This window comes from Bacillus rossius, chromosome 14, assembly GCF_032445375.1.
Source record: "Bacillus rossius redtenbacheri isolate Brsri chromosome 14, Brsri_v3, whole genome shotgun sequence".
Lineage (NCBI taxonomy): Eukaryota > Metazoa > Arthropoda > Insecta > Phasmatodea > Bacillidae > Bacillus > Bacillus rossius.
Window position 1 is genome coordinate 36441019 of NC_086341.1, and position 24408 is coordinate 36465426.

Below are 24408 nucleotides of genomic sequence, written 5' to 3' on the forward strand. Positions count from 1 at the left end.
TGTGATAGACACCCATGTACTATATATATTTTATACAACAGAAAAAGTATTAATGATAACACATATTTACAAAACTCATTTTAACAATGTATTTAAAACACTAAATAAAGATGGATACACAACTTATACCTAGCTAGCTTTCTTTGGTGCATTTGTATTGGCATACAACCACATACGTAACCTTAAACAAATTATCAAAAATGCCTTGACAAAAATTTTATTTTTTAAATAAGGTATATAATTGGATATTTTCTACTGTAATTCAAATAAGTACTAGAAAAAAACTTTTAAACATGTTAAAAGTAAATGATAATAACATTATACATAATTATTGCAACTGCTGCTATTCTTTAACAAAATCAAAATGTAAAACAGTTACTATATTTTCATTTCACGCAACTGAAATTCTTTACTAAGGTTAACTTCTTAATGAAAATTGTTGTCAGACGTATAAAATTTTTTCTATTCTAATGGAATATAAAAATATTCTGTCTTGAATTCAGTCATATTTGACATTTGGGTAATTATTATATTTAAAATATAAAAAATTGAATTTTTTTGTTATATTTTATTTAAATGCATTAAATAATTTGATTCTAAAAGAAAAAATATTTTTGTGCAACTAGTTTGATTATTTCATTTACACTACATGAACTTTCTTCTGGCACTTAAATACTCAATTTGATATGGCATTTACTAACAATTTACAATTGAAATCAAAAAATGAATGTTCTGATTTTCCTGATATCAACATTATACTGAAAATTCACACAACCATATAAAGAAATTTTATCATAAAAAAAAAAATTTTAATAAACACAATATGTAGTATGTATAAAGCTGAAATTAAATAATTTCAATTGCTGACTAGCCGTTCAGTCTGATTATTTGAAAAGGTTGAAAATAGCTTCTGCATTCGCTTGCAGAAATAAAAAAAATACGCAAGTTCACATGTACATACGTACGTGTGTGACAGTTCAGAGTTGAATTACTATCATATATGTACGAGTACTATGTGCAGGTTGTTAATACTCATTTCCTAAAATATGTATTCTTATCCAACAGAAATAATAATTAACAGGATTTTCTTGCAAAAAAAAATAGAATACTGTGATTTGACACAATACAAAACAGTCTTTCGAACCACAAAAATCCAGACTAAGTATGTTTGCTTTTCAAAATTTATTTTGATTCAAGACATAAAATAAATTGTGAAAATCTTGTGACAAAAGAATTTAAACTAAACATTTTTAAGGTTTGATTTATTTGCATAGGAGGTGTTTGGACTTGTAAATATTGTGTGTTAATTTAGTGTATAGTGTTTGAAACATTTGAATTTTGAACTTCCCGAGCTGCTTGCTAGCAGTGCCAAGTTTTTCAAGTTGGCTGCCTGCCAAGGTGGGTAGCTCTACAGCTTCCGGCAACGAAGCAACAGTTGTTCAACCATCATGGCGGTGAGTTGTGCCATCGTGCACGTTTGCTGCCAATAGAGTCGTTTGCAAGTGCATCGTCATTAATTGTGTCATTTTATCTGGATTTTACAGTCTCGTATGTCTCTAGACAAAACAGGAGGGATTGAATAGATATTTAGCAAGTAATTATAAATAAATTTGTCAATTCATAAACATGAGTAATACAAGTAAACTCATCCACATTCACAAAGTTACATTTGTACAGTATTGATAAACAAGCTGGTTACAAGCATTCATTCTAATTAAATATTTATCAATAAATAAATCTAGATTACATTAGTATGTATATTTATGTGATGATGCAAATCTGAATAATGTTCAAAAATAAAATTTACATCACAATAAACAAAAAGATTAAAAATTCCACTATAACTGATTTATAAAGAACAGCTTTCAACATAGGTAATACATCCTTTTCTGCAATGATTCAACATTATCTAAAAGCAGTAAAATCTCTGCAAATGGGCAGCTATATAAAATGAGACACTTTCGTTTACACCATACCAAAGATGTTTATGAATACATTCTACGCAGTATAATCATGTTTAAGAACATTTCAATCCTTTAATGTGCCAAGTACATTTAAATGGTTAATTTTTGGACCGGTTTTTACATCTTACATATTGTCTGTGCCAAATGTCTCAGTGGGTGAAAACTCATGTTGCAATGCATTTATACCGCCAAAAACCTTCAAAAAGATTTTCTATAAATATCTTTGTAACTTGTCTGTATAAATCCTAGACTTAACAAATGTCATGTACACCCAAACCATTCCTAGAGCCAATGAGCAGGCAACAAGGGGTTATAGCTGCCAAGACTTTTGGCTCAGACAGTACGCATCACACAGTTTAAGACCTACAACAGCAGCAATACTATTATACTGTTACTACTCACTAATGGAAGATGACAATAGGAACGGCTGTTTCGGTTCACCACAGCATAAAACAGAACAGCTGTAATCTAGGGAACACAGTGGCAAGATAGCCAACTAACAACTCTCTCTGTTGCCTTGCTTCAAGTTTCTCTGCCAAACACGGTGTAATCTAAACACAGACAGTTCTAAGTCCATGTCTTCATTTATTCAAGATGGGTTTTGTTTTCCACCAAAAACACATAAAAAATCCTAACAAGCCATTTTTCATTATCAACAAGCAAAAAATGTTTCCATACAGACCAGCTGAAAGTAGGTACGTTCAGATGCTAAATACATACAAAAAAATTAATCTGGCATAGCAAGTATCTGGCAAGTATCTCATCACTTGAGTGCCAAAAATTCCCACAAACAACCTCAAAATTAAATTTTGAAATTAAGTGCATCTGATATTAGAAGTTGTACCTGGCTATATAAAATAATGCAGGTTAAAAAAATTGTCTTTTTTTAATTCAGTGTTTTTGGAATTTATTACATTTAATAAATCTATTAAGAAACTTCTAACATTTATCAGGCATGCACATTAAATGTTCTTCACTTTTAATAATCAACAGATAATTTGGGACCCCGACAGATATAAAGCTTTTTACTGCAATACAAACTTACATATTTAATAAAGCTCTATTGGGAATTCCACTTATAACTTTATTATTATTATTATTATTATTACAAAACCTTCTTTACTGATGTTTTTATAGTAGACAATCAATATAATAGTGTCTTTAAAAATGTCATTCTTATTATATGGCAACATAAAACTAAAAAACCACTGCAATCATTTTGACAAAACCTTTAAATACTACAGCTAAATACAACCTAGGCAAAATGGACCGTATAACAAGCTTTGACAACAACATTTTCGCAAAATAATCGCTGGAATGTATTGAATAATTTTGCTAAACCTTATCTTGTTTAGTACATATTTGGTTTCTGTAGCACATTATGTTAAAATTAGATAAATAAACTATTTTTTAAGCATTTCAGTATATTTAATTTTCTTTAATGAATAAAATGTGATTACAATGATTCCATTATAGCCCCAGGGGGAGGGGAAAACAAACAAAAAAACTTTATGATGGAGGCCTAAAGAGACAAATGGTTAAAAAATACTGCAATAAAACCCTCATAAGTATCGAAGGAACTTTGAAAATATTTGTGTCTGTGTATGAAGTATCTATTGCTTAGATTTACTAAGCAGGAAAACTTCTAGTGTGGCAACAAGAACTTTATTATGTCTTATTCTAAGTAAACCCACAACTTCAGATATTTTCATAAATATTTGGACATTTTATGTTACTCATATATATATTCTTAATAAAAAATACTAACATTAAACATTTTAAAAGTTAATGCTGATGCCATGACTTAATTCAAAGTTGTATGGCTTAGTTCTGCACCCAGTATTACATATTGCTAAAAAAAAAAATTATATCTAGAATATAGATAGAAAAAAAATCACTCAAATGGGCTTAAAGCACTACAAAGCTTTATAAAGTAATTGGAATCTAACCTGTGAAATATGGGTATAACACAAAATGCATTTATTTAAATCTAAGAAATTATTGATTGTAAAGATGCATTTGTCTTTTAAGACTTAGTGTCTCTATAAAAGGTCATGTTACCTACAAATATAAGGTGCACTTCAATTTAAGTAACATGTATTCATAAAATGTAAATGTTAACTATGGTACATTGGTTGTTCTAAGTACGTAGTTTGCTCTCCACACAGTGATCATGCTAAGGCTGTAGTAGTTTACCTTGTATTTATTTAGCATGGCTCTGGAAATCTCTGCCTCGGATCAAAGGCTGCTTTAGCCTTAAATGAGAAGAGGTTCTCGAAAATGAAAAGTGCTCCATGTCTTTCTGAAATACAAGCAAGAGTCTTGCTTGCACAGTGGTTAATTTGTAACTGTCAGCATTTTATCTTCATGAGATACATTACTAACAGCTACTTTTTTTTCCCCATGAACATTTTGAATACTAAATAGTAAATATCCTGATATAATTACACTTGTTACAAAAATTGATGAGTTTTCTTGCAAATGTAGTAGGCTGTCAACTTTGTACGCTGCACCTCATTTTCAAATCTTAAGAACTCAATAAATAGACATGTCTCAGAATTGAGTAAATTCTATAAATTCTTAGATGCATCTCAATTTTTGAGCTTAAAAAAAGTCACAAATAAGATGCCTAATATAACTGATTATATAAGATAGTACTTAATACAATAATTGTGTTAAATACCTTGCTGGACACCTGTGTTGGAAGCTACATAAACTATATTTACATTATGATAGTAATGTGCCCACTTACAAACACTAAGCATGTGAATTCAGGGATTGAGTAACTAATTTTTAACGGCTACTAATGTATACATGATGGGAAACAAATGCCTTAATCAAATGACATACATATTTGTAACACTGCTATGGCAAAAAAAAAACTTGAAACATGGCAACAGTCTCTTAAGAACACTGACTGTTATCTTTTTTTTTCGTAACAGTTGTACATCTGTTTGTTTGAAGGTTCTCAAGAATATAAATTAAATTTTAAAAAAGTTTCTATTCTAATTAAAATTACACCCTTTTAAACTGGTATCAAAACGATTGGCACTTGATCATAACGACACACAAGCGTCACAGCGCACTGTTTTACCGAACGTTTCTGTTGGTTCTTGAAATCAGCCCCTTGTTGAAGAGGTTCAGGATGGAGTCTGCGATTATCCTGGCCGTCCTCTTCTGATACCCACCACTTGTGAGCATCACTATCGGCACCCGGTGATCCCGCGCCTTCGTGAACACCAGCTCGTCTCTGCGAATGATGCCCTGCGAAGTTGCGCAAACTGTTAACCTCAAGTACACTGGCATTCCTACAGGGGTGATCCACCCTCCCCCATATTCCCCTAGAACAAAAAATACTGTAGAGATAACAAATATTCTACTGCATAGTTACAAGACGTCACAAATGTGTTAAAATAATCTTTTCAAGGGGCTATTTTTTTTTTTTTTATAAATTTGAAACTCCCCGTTTAACTGGAATGTATACCAAGCCACCCAAAACCTTTTTTTTCCCTGCTCAAGTAGCCAAGTTCATGGACATTCGGCTTTAGGCGGCCAAAATACATGCAATAATGCAGGTTAACTTCATTTTTTTACCATTCTTGTAGTGAGAGCCAAACGTATTGCGAGCTGGGCTCCATAGTTTACTGGAAATGCATTGCTCGGAACGGACCAGCACAGAGAAATACTAGTGGGCGGAGCTGTACAAAACCAAACAGTGACATCTCGACATGACCCAGTTACACACCAACTGTTCTGAAAACATCAACCATCATAATGACGCTGGTGCAAGTATCTACTTATCGCTCGTCAAGCACTACCCAGTCAACATATTTTGAACGGACATAGCAGTCACAGAAAAATGCAGTGCTCAAGAAGATTTTTCAACATCCTTGGTCACGGTCCACCGATACGTATTCCTAGGGACAGGAAAATATGTTTTTATATTTTTGTTAATTTCGTTTTAAAAATTAAGGATTTCAGTGTTTTGTGGTTTTATAAAAAAAAGCCCATACTCGCAAAAAAGCCTTTAAAACTTTTAATTAAAATCGTAGAACTCCTATATGATCCATATAACTTTTCTGCACTTCACTCATTGAGTCATTGACCATTAATTAAAATTAATTAACCATTGTCAAGATTTCTGCATTTGCTGACAGAAGATTGCGGCACCTGTCGCTCACTACAAGTGAGTACATATTGGAAGAATGATCTCTCACTGTCCACATTACTGGAAGGCAACCATATTGCCTTCAAACATCCTGAAGCAAAATCACTATGGTCAGCCTTCAATGAGCACAGCAGATTCACCATGTCTACTTCAGAACAATCTGGCCTCCCTAGATCTTCTATGATTGTGTTTCTCATGGCATGAAAACCTTCTAAAAAGGTTTGCAGGGCAAGTTGTTTGATAAAAGGTATGTTGTTCATATCCTTCTGAAGCTGTTTGTTTTCTGGGATTGGTTTCATAATGTTTCTGGGATTAAGCAGAACACTTATGCTCAAAAACATTTTTGCAGCAGAATCATTTTTCCTCAAATGTTGAAGTTTGGAATGTGCCTTCACTGTTGCTGCTTTGACAGTTCCTCAGCTTTCTTAACTGCAGACAACTGCTCAAGCAAAACCATACAAGGGCTGAACTGCTCGATTTGTCCAGTGCTTAGCAACTGTAGTTTTGTCTCTATATCATTTAGTTTACAGCACAGGATGTGTGCTGTTGCATAAGAAGAACCTTCAAGAAAAGTTATTAGCTCTTCAATTGGCTTGCAGTATTCTGAAACAAATTTAGCCTCAACTTTGCTTTGTAGCAGTTCTGCAGAGCTCCTCTCCTTTAGCCAAGTAATACTGCATTTGTCATAGTCTGATGGATTACCAGATGATGCAAAGAACTCAATGATGTCATCAAAATAGCTCTGCAAATGAAAACTACTGAACGGAACCACGAATTCCACCTCGTTAAAACTGGCTCAGGGAAACCTTTACTTTTCCACTGGACATTCCATACTTTTCTGATATGTAGGATAAGTAGTGGGGTTTTCTTTTCCTGCTGTTCAAAAAGCCTTCTTGATCTTTGCCATTGTTTTGTTTAACAGTGTTAGTGAAATCTGCCAAGTGTTACCCACTAAGTGCATCTTGTGGGCCCAGCATTGCAAATGAACTGCATGTTCCAGTAGACCAGACAGATTATTGAAACATTTTGTCATATAAGGAGCAGAATCACTCACTATGGCCTTAACTGAATCAAATCCAATTCCATACTTAGCTAGGGTATCCAAAATTGCTTTTGAACATGTTGCATAGTTTGCAGCATCAAGTACAGTGGAAGCTACTAGCTTTGTGGTCTGGTTACTGGCTGGTTCCAATTTCTTAAAGAGAATGTTGAAAACACATCTTCCACCTTTTGTCAGTTGTTTCATCACAAAGGACACAAATATATTTACCTTCAAACGCTTTCTTAATGCCATTTTCAATTTTTTCACCTAATTTGGGGATATATGTTCTACGAAGGGAACTAGCGGAAGGAATATCCCCACTTCCCTTAACATTTTTGTTTATCCAGACACGGAATTTACTGTCGTCTAAATTTTCAAGTGGTATGTTCGCCAAAATAAATGCTTCTGTGGTTTCCAAAACGAAATTTTCCCTGTCATCTTTCATCTTCTTTCCAACTACAGCTACTTCTTCCAGTGTTGCAAGGCGTTTGTTGCTGGTACCAGGACTACCTAACCTTACTTTAATGTGATGTTTGCCCTGCACATGTTTGATAACAGTGTCACGTCTTTCATGGTCCACTCTACAATTACACCATTTGAAAAACAAAATTTTGTTTGAGGTATACAACCCTTCAGATTTGAACTCTGCTGCACGCGACTCGGGGGTGGCTTTAATTTTTGGCATCGCGGTAAAGAAAAACACACTCTATACTACCTTATGCTGCATGAGGTAGTATTGAGTGTGTTTGCATGAGTCATGCACAACGATCCAGAAAACAAACCAATGATACAACCTCCACAGATACAACACAGAACACACTATAAGCACCAAAAATAATTGTTTATGAACGTAAACACAATTTTGGTGTATCAATTTTATTCCGTGCAGTAAATAGTTGATTGATCACTAAATCGATAAAGTTTTACAACTGCGCATATGTATGGTAAATATTCCAATATCCATGTCTTTTGGAATCAAACGTTCCACTGCGATTTAAAAATTTTAATTTATTTTATTTTACTTGGGTCTCTGTTTTTAAAAAAATTCAATCTCGTTATTTACGTAAAGTTTTTGGTAGTTTAGAACACGTTCTCACTGGAGCATTGCTAGCAACACAATTGTTAAGCAGTCTGGCTATATACCGTTTCGCTGGCCATAATCTTGACTGAAGTCATGATGGCCGCCGTATTTACATTTCAATTGCCAAAACAAAATATTTTTATTTTCTTAGTATGCGCAATGTTGAATTATTTACTTAACATAAATTATTGGCAAGTTTGCATACATCGTTTGTCGGCTGACGTAGTTTTTTTTTTTTAAATTTGTTACCTCGCGAAACGATCTACCAAGGTAATGTACATAACCAATTTTCGTAGTTTTTTGAGAGAAAGGCCAATTTTTGTTTTTTTGTTGTTGTTTACCACAATATTCGCGTAATTTCGCAAAAATTCATGTAAAAATCTGACGTCGACCGGGGCTACGCCCTCCCTTAGCCCGATGTGCCACGTCACGCCGCAACTGACCCCCTTCTCCTCCCACCCCCACCCACTATTCAAACCTCCCGCCAAATGCGTGTGTGTGTGTGTGTGTGTGTTGGGCGCCCGGCAAGAGGCGGTGCTAGAGTCGGTGCGACGACCCCTTTCTTTTATTAAAATAAACATAATGTATAAACCTTTTTATGTAATAAAATATCCCTAATTGTCACACCTCAAGTTTTAGTAAGTAAGGACGGCGCAGCGCCCCATGCGGGCAACCGCAGAACTACCCGCCAATAGTTTTTAAACTTTAATAAGAAATAACACCATAACTAAAGGTTGTTAATTATAAATAAGTGTACTTAAATTATGTTTGTTTTTTAAATAATATTTGTTTGATTAAGTATGTTACCGGACGGCTACCTGGTAACATAACGGGAACTTAACGCTTCCCGGCGGCCATGATGCCCTGGCCTCGTCAGTCTGTTTCCGTTCGCCGCCTGGAGTAGGAGCGGCCCGCGCACCTCGTCGACTTCATCGCTTTTGTTCACTGATCCATTAGTTTCCGTCGCATCTTTAAATAAATCTAAATCCTTGTAACTTCTTCGAGGCCTGCTCCAGGTGGTAGACTCTTGCGCCTAAATATTTGTTCTCCGTTTACGGATATTTCGTACGCGTAATACGTGATTGACTCTCGAGGCCAGGCCACGCGGTGACCTGGTCAGCCTATAAACTGGTTATCACCCGCAACAGTGTTTTTTAGTACTTTACGTAAAACTCTTTTAACATTTTTGTAACGTGCCGTGTAATAATTCGCCTGTGCAAGTTCGCTGGTAATAAAATCACTAGCTCAGAATGTGTGGTTCAGTGGTCACGTGTCTAATTCCCTGAGTTCCAAGGCGTGTGGGACGCCTCAAGAGCCCACGAACACGACGCACGAGGGGGGAGATCAGCCTAGCCCCACACGGGTCACGTCACGGCCCTGAGCCGAGAGTTCGTAGCCGGGTCCACGTGCCCTTCCACATGGTGGCGCCCAAATTACTCCTTTTCGTCCATCCAAAACCCCCCCCCCCCCCTACGACAAATCATTAAACAATTTTTTCCTTTCTCTACATATTCCCCCCCCCCCCCCCTACTTTCTCTTCTGTCCCGCTTACCGCTCGAAAGATGTTTAGCCAGCACTACATTTTTACACTACCCTGCATTTTTCACAATTTTCTGTGTTCTGTGTATTGCTCAACCATAATTTATTTATTTATTTTTAATTTTTGTGACTTTTCTGCTTCTTCTGTCTGCAGGAACACTGAAATCATTACTAATTGGCAACTTGTATTTTAACACAGTACATACATATTTAAATGCCCTAGTTGCGAAACACCAAACATTATCTGCACTGAAACTACGACACACAAGGTGATACATACGAGGTTTTGTAACTTCAGCAATGTGCCTGCTTTATCCGCCACGACAATTGTTTCTGATGGCTATGTTTACAAATATAGCCGTTCAACGCTGCAAGAACGTTAGCCCATGCGTAATGTATAAATGTTGCAAGAAAACTGTTTCTACCTCGGCAGACACGGAAAGCAGGCCCAGGCTATCGCCTTCCAAAATGTCCGTCCCCGCGTTGTAAACGAGGATGTCTGGGTGGAATTCCTGTAGTGCTGCTTCCAAGTTCCTGTAAACAGTTTTGATTTTACAGGATTTACATTTCACATACGTGTGTATATAATAATCAGTAATAATCAGTATATAATAATCATTGTCATGGTTACTACATTCTAATTGACAGTGAGCTTTCTATCATCATGGTGATGGTGGCATCATTTACGTACAAAACACTTAAAACCCTGAGATAGTTTTATCAATATTAAAAAACAAACAAAAATTCAATGCTCAGGAGTGGGACACTTGATGAAGAGGGAGATAATTAAAGTATCAGACAACTTAAGTTTCTTCATAGGGTTTTCATGGCCATATAATTATAAAATTGTGAATCTATTCTGTACATTACTGTATGGTTTTATCGTTCAAGTGAATTAAATATTCTGTTTTACCGTTAAATCGGATGACTGAAGTGTGAAATTTTATTTTTAATGTGCAACCATTTTTTTCTGTACAAAATGTAGAATGTTGTGGCAAAATGTATTTCAGAGTTTGTGACCAGTAATAACTCAAAACACTATGAATAAGCTAACACCACACTACTCATGCAATTACACAATTATAAATGTTCGGGCCATGATGGCTGAAAATTAATTCACAAATAAATCTCTTTACTTGCTATCCTAAAAACTGCCACTCTATTGCATAAGTCCACGTCACACGACAGTGCATGAAACCACTCACTCTGGGCCACAAGCTGTTATTCTAATACTCACAAGTGTATAACGTAAGCAATACATTAATACTCCTGACTAAGGTTACGTAAATTTTTCCAATCAACCAATCAGGTGATGTAATTATAACTTTTTTTATACTTTTTTTCCTATTCGTAACTGCCCAATACTACTAAGGTTACCACTGAGTAGCCATTACTACAACATACATTTTGTTATCGATCTGAAAAATTAAAATCCAACTGTGAAAATGTTTGTCGTGAATCTTAAAATTACTACCACAGTATTTTTATTTACTTTGCTGTCTTTAAAATGTGATATCCTTGACCACGGTAAAAACTAATAAAGAAGATGGAAAGTCTCAAAACAAAAATTTTTCATGATACAATGTGTGCCTTCTTCAACATAATTTTAGCACTACAATCATACCGCCAAGAGAAAGGGTTGCTGTCATTTCTCACCAAATCCTGTCCATACCACCCAGATGTTTATGAAGTCAACCAGCACTGCTAAATAGCTTTTTTTTTATTTTGATCTGCTATATTGCTTAGGCTTCTGCGAATACTGTTTATTTTCATTTGAATCAAATTCTTAATCAAATATTAAAATATTCACAGAAATATTAAATATTTTTCTAATCTAATTTTAACACAGTGTATTTTTTTTGTATTCACAATTCACAGGAGTGTAAGAAAAATTTATTAAAAATACAGTAAAATAAGGGAAAGGGAAAAAAAATACATTTTCTTAAACCAGTAAATTTTAAGTTTGAAAGTTGTTTTGTTGATCAGATCATATGCATAAAATAGAGTATAATTAATAATTTTAAACCAGCATCACTGATTATTTGTTCAATTTGAATACCATACATAAATGCTGCAGGAAAAAAAATCTAAATTTCTCCATAAATCATGTTAGCCTCAAAATGGTAACATTTTTTTTTACCTTTTTTTTTTGTTTGTTAGTCCCACATGGTGTATGCCTATCCATTAGTAATACATAATTAGTAGGGATGGGATTTTCGAATCTTGGATTCGTCGAATATACCGAATCCTATGGATTCGAGGATTCGTAGGATCCGAGGTAGGATTCGAGGTGGGATTCGAAGTGGGTTTTTAAGAGTTTTAGGTAGTAATTGAAAATTGTAGTGCTGGCCGAAGTTCTAAAATTTCGAACCGAACCGAACCCTTACGTTCGGTTCGGTTCGAAACCTCTTAAAATATTTTCGAAAAACCGAACGTTCGTTAAAAAAAAAATATATATATATATATATATATATATGTTTTTATAATTTTCTAACCCCCATTTGAGACCATTCACAAAACAACACAACAAAATTCCATTACTTGTAATATTCCGACTTTTATCGCATAATCGTCGCCTCAACAGTTTCAAGCGCAGACAAAATAAAAATAAAAAATTATTAATTGTCGCATAACTCGTGTAGCATTTTTTCATATAGGCGCGCTTTGTTTTTTGTTTACTTTAGAGAATTTTGTATGCATTTCTCGTACTACGTAATATAAACTATCGTACAAATGCCAAAGGTATTGTATATTATACCTTTAACTATAGTGCGTGTACGAGAAGTAATGTAAAATCACCAAAGATTACGTACCCCATACGTTAAACTAACGCGCATGTACGAGAACACTCGTATTTCGGCAAAACTAACGTGATCAAGTTAACACAAGACAAATGCGGTAGAAAATGATTACGTAAATTAGTTACGTATTTTAAATTACTGGGATGTATTTATTTTCTTTGGCCTTTTTGGTTATAACAGTCAGCTACTGAAAATATTCATTTAATCTTGTTTATTAAAAGTATTGGTCCAGTAAATTTTACAGTACGGTACTAAGTTGACTAGCGTAGTCGCGGCAGCCATCATTATTTCTCGTGTTTTCTTTTTTCCGACGCAAATTTCTATAACCACACTTCTTACGTTACGTTTACAATATAATTGTTCTTGAGGTGATTTGCGATGAGCAGGCTTACGTCGTTTAAGTTTTCCAAATGGAGAAAAGATAATGACGACCCAGATGACCCAGAACCACCCCAAAAAATGTCTAAGTTTCTTCTGACGAGCAGCATTCTTCCAAGAAAACAGCAACTGCAGCCAGCGGGTTTTGTAATGTAGGTAGATAGGTAACTTAATTCACATTCGACTTTTTTTTATGTCCTATTAAAAAGTTTTACTTATTGAAAATGTTAGGTTATGTCTACCACAAAAATATGTTATGTGGCCTTATGCTGAATGTTCGTCATCTTTATAATATTATATTTTTTTAAATGAAGGTTGGTGTACACTGAAAAAGGAAGATAGTCTTTTGGAAATTTAGATGGAACTTCTTCATGAATTAAAAGTATATGATTTTCTCTAAACTGTTTTCTTTCCTTCATTATTTATTGTATAAACTTTACTTATAAAATGTTTTGCAATGTTTTAATAAAGCTAAGCTATATAATGTTTTAATTTTACATATGGCTGGAGAACCTTTCTTTCTCACCATTCAGTTAAAGACCAAAATGCTGGTGGTCGGTTCATTTTAATTCAAAACAATTATTTCTGTATGAGGTTCGGTTCGGTACGGTTCGAAATTTTTTTGCTATGGTTCGGTTCGAAACCAGAGAACTGAGGTTCATCCAGCTCTAGAAAATTGTATACCTAAACTATATTGTAAAGGTAACGGAAATAGCACAAACAGATAAACTACGCTGTATTTTGTCAATTAGCATAACTGCTCGATCATTTCCAACCCTCAATGATATAACATTGCAGAAAAAAACGTAACTTTTTTTAAATAGTGTCTGTTATACAAACATATTTTATTGAAAACAGGAAGGATTAATTAACAGAGAATTAGACATATGAAAACTTACATGTGTGGTTTTTGAGGTTATTTGTCTCTATTTTATATCAGGCGTATACACTATGCACTTATTTTATAATTTTTATAAATACACATGTGCTTTTTTTTTTAATACATAGGCCTATGCATTTTTTTTTAAATAAATGTGTGATTTTTTTAATAGCATGTGAAGTTTAGTGTGGGACTGGGATTCGAGATTCGATGACAAACACTGAGGATTCGAACAAGGATTCGGATTCGACCAAAATGTGGATTCGTCCCATCCCTAATAATTAGAAATTCTTTTTTTTTAAATATTGTATTTACAATTTTGAATCGAATATAAAATTATTCACGAATATTTAATATTTTTCAAAACTCGCAGACCTCTGACATCGCTTATCGGTCTGGAGCACAAGTTAAGAATCACCTCACGTACTAGGGACCCCCCCAAATGAAATCCAAACGTTTGTAGCCAGCCAAACTCACTCCTCGACTGCGTTCAGGTACTCATCGTCTTGCGTGTAGTGCCGCAGCTCCACGTTGCGGGATATCCCCGCCTTGGCCTTGAAGTCCTGGGGGAAGATGCCGCTGTTGTAGACGTCCAGGATGTACACGTTCCGACAGCTGCCCAGGTCCAGCTCGTGTCCGTTACCCTGCACGTCAAACACACACGCGAGTGTCAGTCACCTTCCCCTAAGGGATTCTCCTGTACATTCATTCCAACAGGGCTTTTGCGTTTTGTTTGCTGGGTCACTAATTTTCTTGCCAGATGTTTACCAAACATAATTTTCAAGCTATAAAAAGTCACACAAGGGATGACACTTGCATGACATTCCACCTATTGTTACGAATGTGACATTGGCCGGGACGCGCGCCTGGAAGATAACAAGGATTGTCGCTTTCCCCCCTCCTTCCCATCACTCCCCGCGCGGCGCTCTGCCTTTGACACGTAACTGAAACCTGACAGCTGTGGAGTTACGCGAGCCGACGACATGTGTTTCGAGAGATTTCTGCCGTCGGGTCGGCGCAGATTGACGAGACAGGCCCCGGCCGCGCTCGCGAGTTCTGGAAATTGCGGCTGATAGATAAAACGAGGACGGCGGCCTCGGGAGAGTCAGTGGAGTTCGGAGTGAATTCGGGAGTTTTCCAGCGGCTGAGTTTCCGGGCGATAGAGTCGCGGGCGCGGCGGAGTCAGTGAAGTTCCGAGCGAGGCGTGGAGTGGGATCTCGGCGAAGGGTGTGACGGCGGCGGCGGAGTGCGGCGACGGAGACCCACGAGGGGTGCTGCGGCGAGAGTTGCGCCAGAGGTGCGGCCCAGCGAGGTGTGCAGGACCGAGTGACTGGGGAATAGACCTTTCTTTAAGTGTAATTAATTATTTGCCATTTTAGAAAATTTTTCTAAGTGACATAAGTAGTGGCAATAAATAAAACTGTGTAGTGTAATAAAATCTTTGATTGGGCTATCCTTTACGAACCCGCGGTAAATCGTAACACTATATTAAATAATATTTCACAAAAATACTGATAAGAAAACTCGAGACAAAACATAAAATACAAGAAATCTATCATGACAATTTTAAATTTACTGGAAAAGCCCTCAAATAATAATAATAATAATGATTACAAAATGAAACATCCAACTCAACGTCGCTGTGCCGCGGAACGGCACGCAGAGCTCCGAATGGTAACGAGCTAATTCACGATTCATTAAAAAAAAATGTATACTTACAAACAGCACTCAAGTTTCATTTAAAAGTTTTTTTTATATATATATATATATATTTTTTTTTGACAGCTAAAACAGAATATTAATGATTATTAAACACGCATTGGTACACAGTATTGTAAGTAGGATAGGTACATACAGTTCCACTGCTTGAAATCTCACAGAGGTGTGTTGTGCGCAGAGGTGAAGAGGCGTGTGACACGGAATACACGTGTTTCGCTTAGAGCTTGTGCCCAGCCAGGCAGCAGGGCGACGACGGAGTTCACTCCCTTGTGGGGCGACGGGAGAACCCAGAGAAAACCCACGGGGCTCAAAGCAACATCCATCATGTTTCCCATTTGTGTTTGACCCCCACCCAGATCGCCACGGCGGGAGACAAGTGATCTGATGATAAACTACACCACACCGTGGTCCCTTGCTAATTAGTACTTCTAAACATTATGAAATTGTTGTAATACAAATGTGACTTGGCACAACAAAAGTTTCATAAAAATCAGCATTGTTACGCCACAATAAAAAAATTTCAAAGCAGTAATGAGGACTGTCAACAGAAGTGAAAACTTTTTTTTGCAATTTTTACGAAAAAATTATCACACAACAAATTTGTTTCATCACGTTAGTAAAATAACTCCTAAATTACTATAAAATACGCATTTCATAGTAATTGTAGGTAATAAAAAATAAATAATTATGTTCTTAATTTTTAGGTTATATTGTTACAAAGACTCGGTTTTCTTCGTTATTCAAACTATATATCTTCTATATCCTATATGAGAATATTACTATGTTTTATACTCACTTTTTAATGCACAGTAATCATATACTTAAGATTTAAAAGCGCAATAAGTAATACTAATAGGAACAGATACGTCACGTGACCATGTCGATAATGACTTACATGAATTTACTCCCTATCCAAACCTTCCTATAGAAGTTTTCACTTAAAAAAAAAAAGTGTATTTACTTACGTGTGTTAGAAGTTATACTTATCAATTTAATACACTATTTCAAATTGGTAGTTACAAAAAAATTATCTAAATTTTGTTACACAACTTTAGTAACACAAAAATATTTTACTGCACAATGGCTATAGAGTTGATAATATGTACACAGAATGAGTCTGAATTTGACCAACAAACTTTGGCTGCAAGTTCATCACGACAAAATAAATTGAAAACCTCTTTACGACTTAGGGTCTTGAGTGCTACCCAATGTCTCTGTAGTTGGGGCTGAACAATATTTTTATTGTAAGTTGTAGACAGTAATTTTAGTCAAGTGTCACATTGAATCAAGAATAACCAAAATTTAGCTTGAATTGCGCTGTGGCCATAAGAAGTTTGTTTTCTGTGTTTCCAACAAGTTGAATGAAAACTTAACAGTTTATCAATTTTTAAAACATTTTTTTTTAAGGTCCAGAATTGGCAAACATACCAAATTTACACACAGTGGGTGAAGCAAGGCCTTAATTGTTATATATTAAAAACTTTTTAAGAAGTTATCTTGTTTAAAGCTTAGATATTTATAGACTTTGGCTGAAAAATTACACACAACTTAATCCTTTTGGTAGCTCTCCCAATTGACTGGCATAAATTGATGGCAATTTCAGAATCATCTTAAGACTTTCACTGAAACGTAATGTAAAAGCTGTTCTTTCATTTTGTGTAAGGCACACGTACAACACAGCATACCGCAAGCAGGAAGCCTAAAGGAAGTGACACACGGTGAAACAGATTTTCCAACATAGCATGCAAATCTGTTGAATGAGATTGTGTCTTTTATCCAGTGCCTCCCTAGAAGAAGGCGACAGAGTCCCGAAATGTTGTGAAGTCTTTTACTGTCTTTTATGTCATTAATCATTATTCCTCCCTACTTTTAAATGTTTTGATTTTTTTCACTGTTTTTTTGTTTATTCAGGCAAGATGTTTGACTATCATCATTATTTGTTAGAGCATTATATGTTCTTACAAGGGTGGATGAGCGGTTAGTTTATTCGCACTTAGTTACTTAGGTGCTAACCATAAAAGATGAGGCTGCAACTTCTGGCAGATTAACGTCATCCAGTGATAATGTAAGACGTATTTATAAACAGGCCATACCATACTAGTTAGGAACAATGATGTGTACTTAATGAAGCTATTTACTTGTCCAATGCATGAGATTCACCATCCAATTGTTTCAAACTACAGAAAAAAAAAAACATTTTGATACAGCGTACATTCTAAAATATTATCAATTTGGCCAGCATCACATATTTAGTACCAATCTGTCACCAACTACTATGAGGAAAAGTATTATATTGGAATTGAAAGACACAAAATAGCCTTTACAGGCAGTGCATATAAAAAAATAATTTGGTAAAAGACGTTAAAATTTGCTGAAAAGTACAAAAAATGCTAATTTTTTTACGATCCTAAATGCTACACAATGCTACATTTTTGAAGCCAAATGCTCTTTACACCTCCTTTACCCATCACCACCAGTAACACATCACTATAGACCCCAGAAATTTCACAGATTCATTTTATATCAGGTTTAAACTCATAGTCCTATGTATGCTCTACCCACATATGTGGTTGATTTATTACTGTAGAACCTCCCCTTATTTGGAGTGGGTCGATGTGATGCGGTAACTCTAACGCTAACTGTTAGTTGACTGGCCCACATTCGTAGAGGGGAGTTTCCAAAAACCAAACCAACGCAAAGGTGCACACGGACCTGGTGGGCGTCCAGGTCGACGATCATGGCCCTCTTCACGGCCGGCGAGTGCGCGAGCAGGCAGCGCACCAGCAGGGTGATGTCGGCGTAGGGGCAGAAGCCCTGGCCCCTCCCCGCGCTGCAGTGGTGGAACCCCCCGCCGAGGTTGACCGCCCACCCCCACTCCACGGCCAGCTTCCCGGCCAGGACGCTGCCCCCCGTCTGGAACCTTCGGGGAACCAACAATCAGCTCCGAGAAGTCCAGGGTCGCTAGCAAAAACCAACAACGTGGAGAAATAACACACAATGTAAGACAAGGTATCGATTTTACAAATGGCAGCACCAAGTAAAAACTAGTTTAGTTCGACCACGACACGCATTGCAGCGTAGGAAAGCAACCCGATCGACAAAAGTTGCATGCTGCAAGCAAGCAATATTTGATGCATTTGAGTAGGGCTGGGCCGAAACCACTTTTCACCGATTCCACCGATAGCGATTCTTATGGGCCGATACTGCCGATACTAACCAAATAAATGTTTGTGTTATGAAAGGATATTTTACTTATAAAGTATTTTTTTATTTCATATTATAATGACAGAGTACCATCAAACGGTCAAAACACTTACTAACATGCATCTTACAATAATAATAAAACACACACAAATTCTTTTTTTTCAGCCCACATGTTTAAGAATTGCCCCAACTCGTGATATTTTTACATGGCAGAAAGTGCATGTAGCCTTGGTATCTTCATTTGATTGAAGAGTGAAGTATTTCCAAACTTCACTTCTCTTCCCAGCCATATCATCTCTCTCAGAAAAATCTTTAAAATATCACTTTAGGTTTAGATTTTAACAATTCAAGCTAACGTAAATACTAAATTGTAAACAAACAAAACATGATAACATCAGCAAAGCCATAGATATATAAATAACATGGATATGGGGCAACAGTGGCGTAGCAAGGATTTGTGTATGGGGGGTGTTAAGAAGCCCCCCCCCCCCCCCCCCGTATTAAAGCGGGGGTCCGGGTGTCCTCCCCCGGGAAAATTTGGATTTTAAGGTGTAAAATAGTGCTATTTTAGCAGTTTTCGGTACTTAAATTTAAATATTGTAATGGTAAAAAAATTATTAATTTTAATATGAAATTTGTTTCAGTGATGAATAAGAAATTAATTAAAGATTTGGTGCAAAAGGGGGGGGGGGGGGGGGGTTGAACCCCTAAAACCCCCCCCCCCCCTGGCTACACCCCTGTGGGACAAGCTACTCAGACATTCTTTAGCAACTGTTTCTATCATCGCGAGTGCTGTAAACGTGATCACGAGTGCAATTTACTTAAACGTAACGTGAGGCTGTCTTTGCTCCACAGTTGGCAATGAATATTTTTTTATTTATTTATTCAGTTTTTGTTCAGTGGATCCCATATGGAGTTAAGGGCTCCGGGATATAGAACAAGTCAAGTCAATTTTATACAGATAATACATATATACATACATACTGCATAAGTACAATTATTAAACTTTATAAAGTACGAGGGTTATTTTTTTTCAACCTCCAATCGGCTGTAATAAAAAAACAGGAATGAATTGGGAAATTATTTTAATGTCAAAAGAAACGTACATATTTACTCTATTTTTCCACATAATCACCGTGCAGATTGAGGCATTTGTCGTACCGATGCACCAGCTTTCCAATACCCTCTGCATAAAATGATGCCTCCTGCCTATTCAGCCACGTTTTAACAGTGCCCTGCAGTGTGATTACAGTTTCATTTCTCCATGGCATGCCCATTAATCGATACCCTAATCGCTCGTACACGAATCGACACGTCTAGTAGTGTTAACCCCCTTCCACCAACCATGTGGGGCGGCCAACTCACACCTCAGTTGAAGCTTGGTTATGGGAATGTCAACATGGCTGCAACGATAAACTGTACGGCGAAATGCGAGCTGCGTGGAGTCATCCGTTTCTTACAGGCAGAAGGGCACACTGCAGCAGAAATCCATCGCCGAATGAGTGTTGTGTACGGTGAAAACTTTATGAGCGATGGCGTTGTGCGAGAGTGGTGTCGGAAATTCCGCGAAGGCCGTATTGATGTTCATGATGAAGGTGGCCAAGGAAGGAAGTCGGTAGCAACAGATGAAACAGTTCAGAGAGTTGATGCAGTTGTTCGTGAGAGACATCGATTCACGACTTCAGAACAGTCTGAACAATTTCCTCTCATTTCAAGGTCAGCCCTATACGCCATTGTTACAGACAATCTCGGATACAGGAAAATCTGTGCTCGATGGGTACCCAAGATGTTGACCGACATCAACAAGGAGCGGCGAATGGCATCAGCCTTGTCGTTTGTGCTGCGTTACGCAGACGATGGTGAACATTTTTTGACTCAAATTGTGACAGGTGATGAAACATGGATTCATTTCGATAATGAAGAAACAAAACTTCAATCACAACAGTGGATGCACACCTTGTGCAGAGTTGGCCCCTCTTTACAATGAATATAAGGGGTTGACCTCCTTCTACTTTCTTCTCTCACAGATGGAAGTACTAATATAATAAATAATTGAATTATAATAATAATACTAATTTACAAATAAAATTAAAAAAATTCCGAAAGCTTCAGTATGACTTGGTTTTATTATTATAAAAAAAAAAAAAGAATGGCATAAACACAAATAAATACGAAATATTATATAGCAGAGGTTAAATGAACAAATTATATTATTAATCCAGATGGCAGACAGAGTAGGACACTTAATTATAGTGTTGATAATACCAATATTAAAAATAATAGTTTGAACAATAACTGATATAAGTAGTCTGACAATACTTAATTATAATAATTGTTAAAAATATCCCTCGGCATTTCTGTATACGTTTATCAGATGCAAAATCAGGAATTATGATGTCACCAGACTTAATTTCAAATGTTTTAATAATTTCTTAATGTGTCAAAGGTTCGTTAGGATTCAAATATTCTGTTCTTAGGAGTGTGTACATTACCGTATTTAAACCTGGAGTTGGTGTAAATGTACTTATCTTTCTTTCAAAACACGGTAAAACTCCACTGAAATACCTTTATTCAAGTTTATATAGGTATTAATAAATATGTAAAAGTTTTATTATGGGTTGGCTCCGACTATTATTTGCTCAGGGATAGTACGAAAATCCGTTTCAGGACACCTGAGTTTTCTTTTCTCCTGCTTCATTATTATAATAAAATAAAAGTTTTATTATAAGTTCAATGTTCAAAGTGATTTATAATAAAAAAAAAACAAAACCAGGAAAGTTAGTATGGATGAAAATCAATATTTGTAGCAGTTAATTTGCAAAGGGACGCTATCGTCCAAGATGGCTAAAAACGGTAATAGTAAATATACGATTTTACCTTAAAACACATCTTTTTGGTAATGTGATATCTGGATCCACAAATATTCACAAGTGAAACTGGTAACTGGTCAAATACTTTTCACTACCTAATATTGGCCTTTATAGCACCAAACAATACATTTCTACATTATTTCAAGGCCTGGCGTCGGCCTAACGCCGAAACGATGTACGCCCAAAAATTCAACAACAACAATATATCTGTAGTTACGGTTTTCTGATCTAGTTGAAAGGACTACTTCCGCCTGTATGCTGGAAACTTAGGACAAAATTATGGCTACTGGCACATTTTGTAGTAGCTAAGTACGGTAAGTACAAATAGAATTTAAGATATTATAAATGAAATGTGTCAAACGATAACATGAAACATGATACAATAAAATATACATAATAAATATGAAATCAACATTTAAATGTCCTTAAAACAGTTCTCAGTGTCTTTTCATTAGCAGTTCAAAACATTCGCAACAGCACAGCTGCGCGAGGACGAGTTAGTAAAAAAATAAAAATAATGAAAGTACATGCTAGTGACTTGCTAGCCTCAACAATCTCTTTTCTAACACATTATAAGCGAATGAATACAAATAAATATATTTAAATACAGCTTAACAATAATAATACTGTTACATAACGTACGTGACGTTACAGAATGCTGCCTCAAAAGTAACAAAGTATTTCATTTAGCTCTTGGCTAAGGAAATCTGAGTCACTTTTCTACTTCCAAATCCATCCATTTTTTTTTCTATTTTTTTTGTCGCCAAGCGCGCGGCAATTGGAGGCGCGGAGCACACAAAAAAAACAAAACAAAACAAATACACTAGGGCAGGGGTAAGGCGGGGGAATAACACAAGAGCGAAGCGTCGTGTCCGTTGCCGGCTGGCTCACTTCTTGTAGAGAGTTCAGCGGGACTGGAACTGCGCTACTGCTTACTGCGAATTTCACGCCTTTCTCTTCTCGTTGTCTCCAACACTGGATCTCGGCGGACTGCAGGGCAACATTAGTCGACACTGGGTACCGGTACGTGTACTTACGAGTGAAACTGGCGAGTAGAAGAATGGGGTATGCCACAATAGCATACTCGTGATCAGGCATGTGGGCAGGTAAACTCAGGAGGAGTTGCACAACACAATGTGCGCGGCCGGCTGGCGGAGCGCATGACGTCACCAGAGTGGGCGGTCGGGAGAGGGGGAAGCAGGTAGCAGCTACCTCCACCGGGAAGCGATGGCCGCTCTCTCGCCACAGCTGATACGGCCGGAACTGGGTCACGCCTTCATTGCGCGACTGACGCGCCTGCGGCGCTCGGCTGAGAGACTGCGCCTCGGAAAGACGCCTTCCACGAGACGTCGGGACGTCTGCGGTTCTCCAGCAAGCATCGTGCAGAATAGCTCACAGTGCTTGGATCGGTATTATCACACACTCGTTGCATACTCGGTCCATACATCATTTGTTTACACTCGTCATAAATTCACTCTCAATATAAGTTCAATTTGGTGATTAATCAGTGCGACTAGGTGCTCCTCTACGGTCACGACCGTACACAAAAATGCCAAGTTAACCCAATTAGATAACTATATATTAAATTCTCAAAGTATAATTACTTAAATTCAAAATGTTTACCATGTTTACACAGCAGAAGTAAAAGAATATTGCTTTAACAGTAACAATATAGTGCTAGTGTTTACACTCTAATTATGGTACCTTTTATCTCATGGTACTAGGAAACAATTACACATACCATAACTTAGGTATACAATGTCCTTGCTTGTCAAACACAATAATTTGCATTGCAAATTCATTCCAAATGTCTTTCAAAGTCTTTCACAGCATTAGCTAATAATAATAATTACTTATAAGTAATATTACATATAATAACACATATAACTGAGTGTTTAACTTGTTTGTTTACATTTGATCAAGTCATGTTTGTATACTAGTAACATTGTAATAGAATTTTTGTTTACTTTAACATAGTAAACTAACGATAGTATATTATACCTCAGCATATTATATACACATTCAGAGTCTTTTCAACTTGCTTTCTGGTTTGTTGACATATCAACTTGTGATTTTATCTGTTCACATATAGTAAGGATGTTGGATACCATATCTCAACATAATATATTACACATTTTTATTACACATAAGGTAAATTATTTCATATGACAAAAATATTTCTCAAATAAATCATAGATAATCATACAACAATTATATACAATATTACTCCATTTCAGCTTATTGAAATAATAATTATCTGTTCAAGAGTCTTTGTTATTATAACTATAATAACTTATCAGTTCATACGGTGTCATTTCCATTTCATTACATCTTACTAGCAGTGTTCGCTGAATTCTTACAGTATGCAAGCTTCTGTGTTCATGTCATACTTGCAGATTCTTGTCTCTTGAATCATGCATGCTGTCCACTGTCTTGCAGTATGCAGCTTTATGCATCCTTATCAGATAATGACTGATAGGTAAAGTCATACTATTGACATCTCATATCACAGATGAGCTATGTCATAATTGTAAGTCGTGTCCCTTAACATTACTGACTTTTTTTTTTTTTTACTGAATATATTCATCCACTTGTTTATATAGAAGTGGCCGTGGACAACAACTAGTTCGCACAGTATTTAACTGTTTTCACACCGCGACAACAGTGTTATGTTCTGTTCTCTAGCCAGAAGAATGACCACCACATTAGCCAACATAAACTTATCTATATAAACAAAATAAATGGCGTGTGCTCAGTGAATA

General features: G+C 36.2%; 1 protein-coding gene across 1 annotated transcript in view; it reads right to left on the reverse strand.

Annotated features, from left to right (window-relative positions):
• LOC134538773 (histone deacetylase 11) overlaps window positions 1-24408 on the reverse strand; it is a 49027-nt gene continuing 24619 nt past the window's right edge. Inside the window, exons 6-9 of the mRNA XM_063380262.1 lie at window positions 18285-18492; window positions 14331-14497; window positions 10220-10328; window positions 1-5228 (exon numbers count right to left, since the gene is read on the reverse strand). Of these exons, the coding sequence (XP_063236332.1) occupies window positions 5055-5228; window positions 10220-10328; window positions 14331-14497; window positions 18285-18492 (658 nt within the window). The 3' untranslated portion in view covers window positions 1-5054. The remainder of the gene's footprint in view (window positions 5229-10219; window positions 10329-14330; window positions 14498-18284; window positions 18493-24408) is intronic.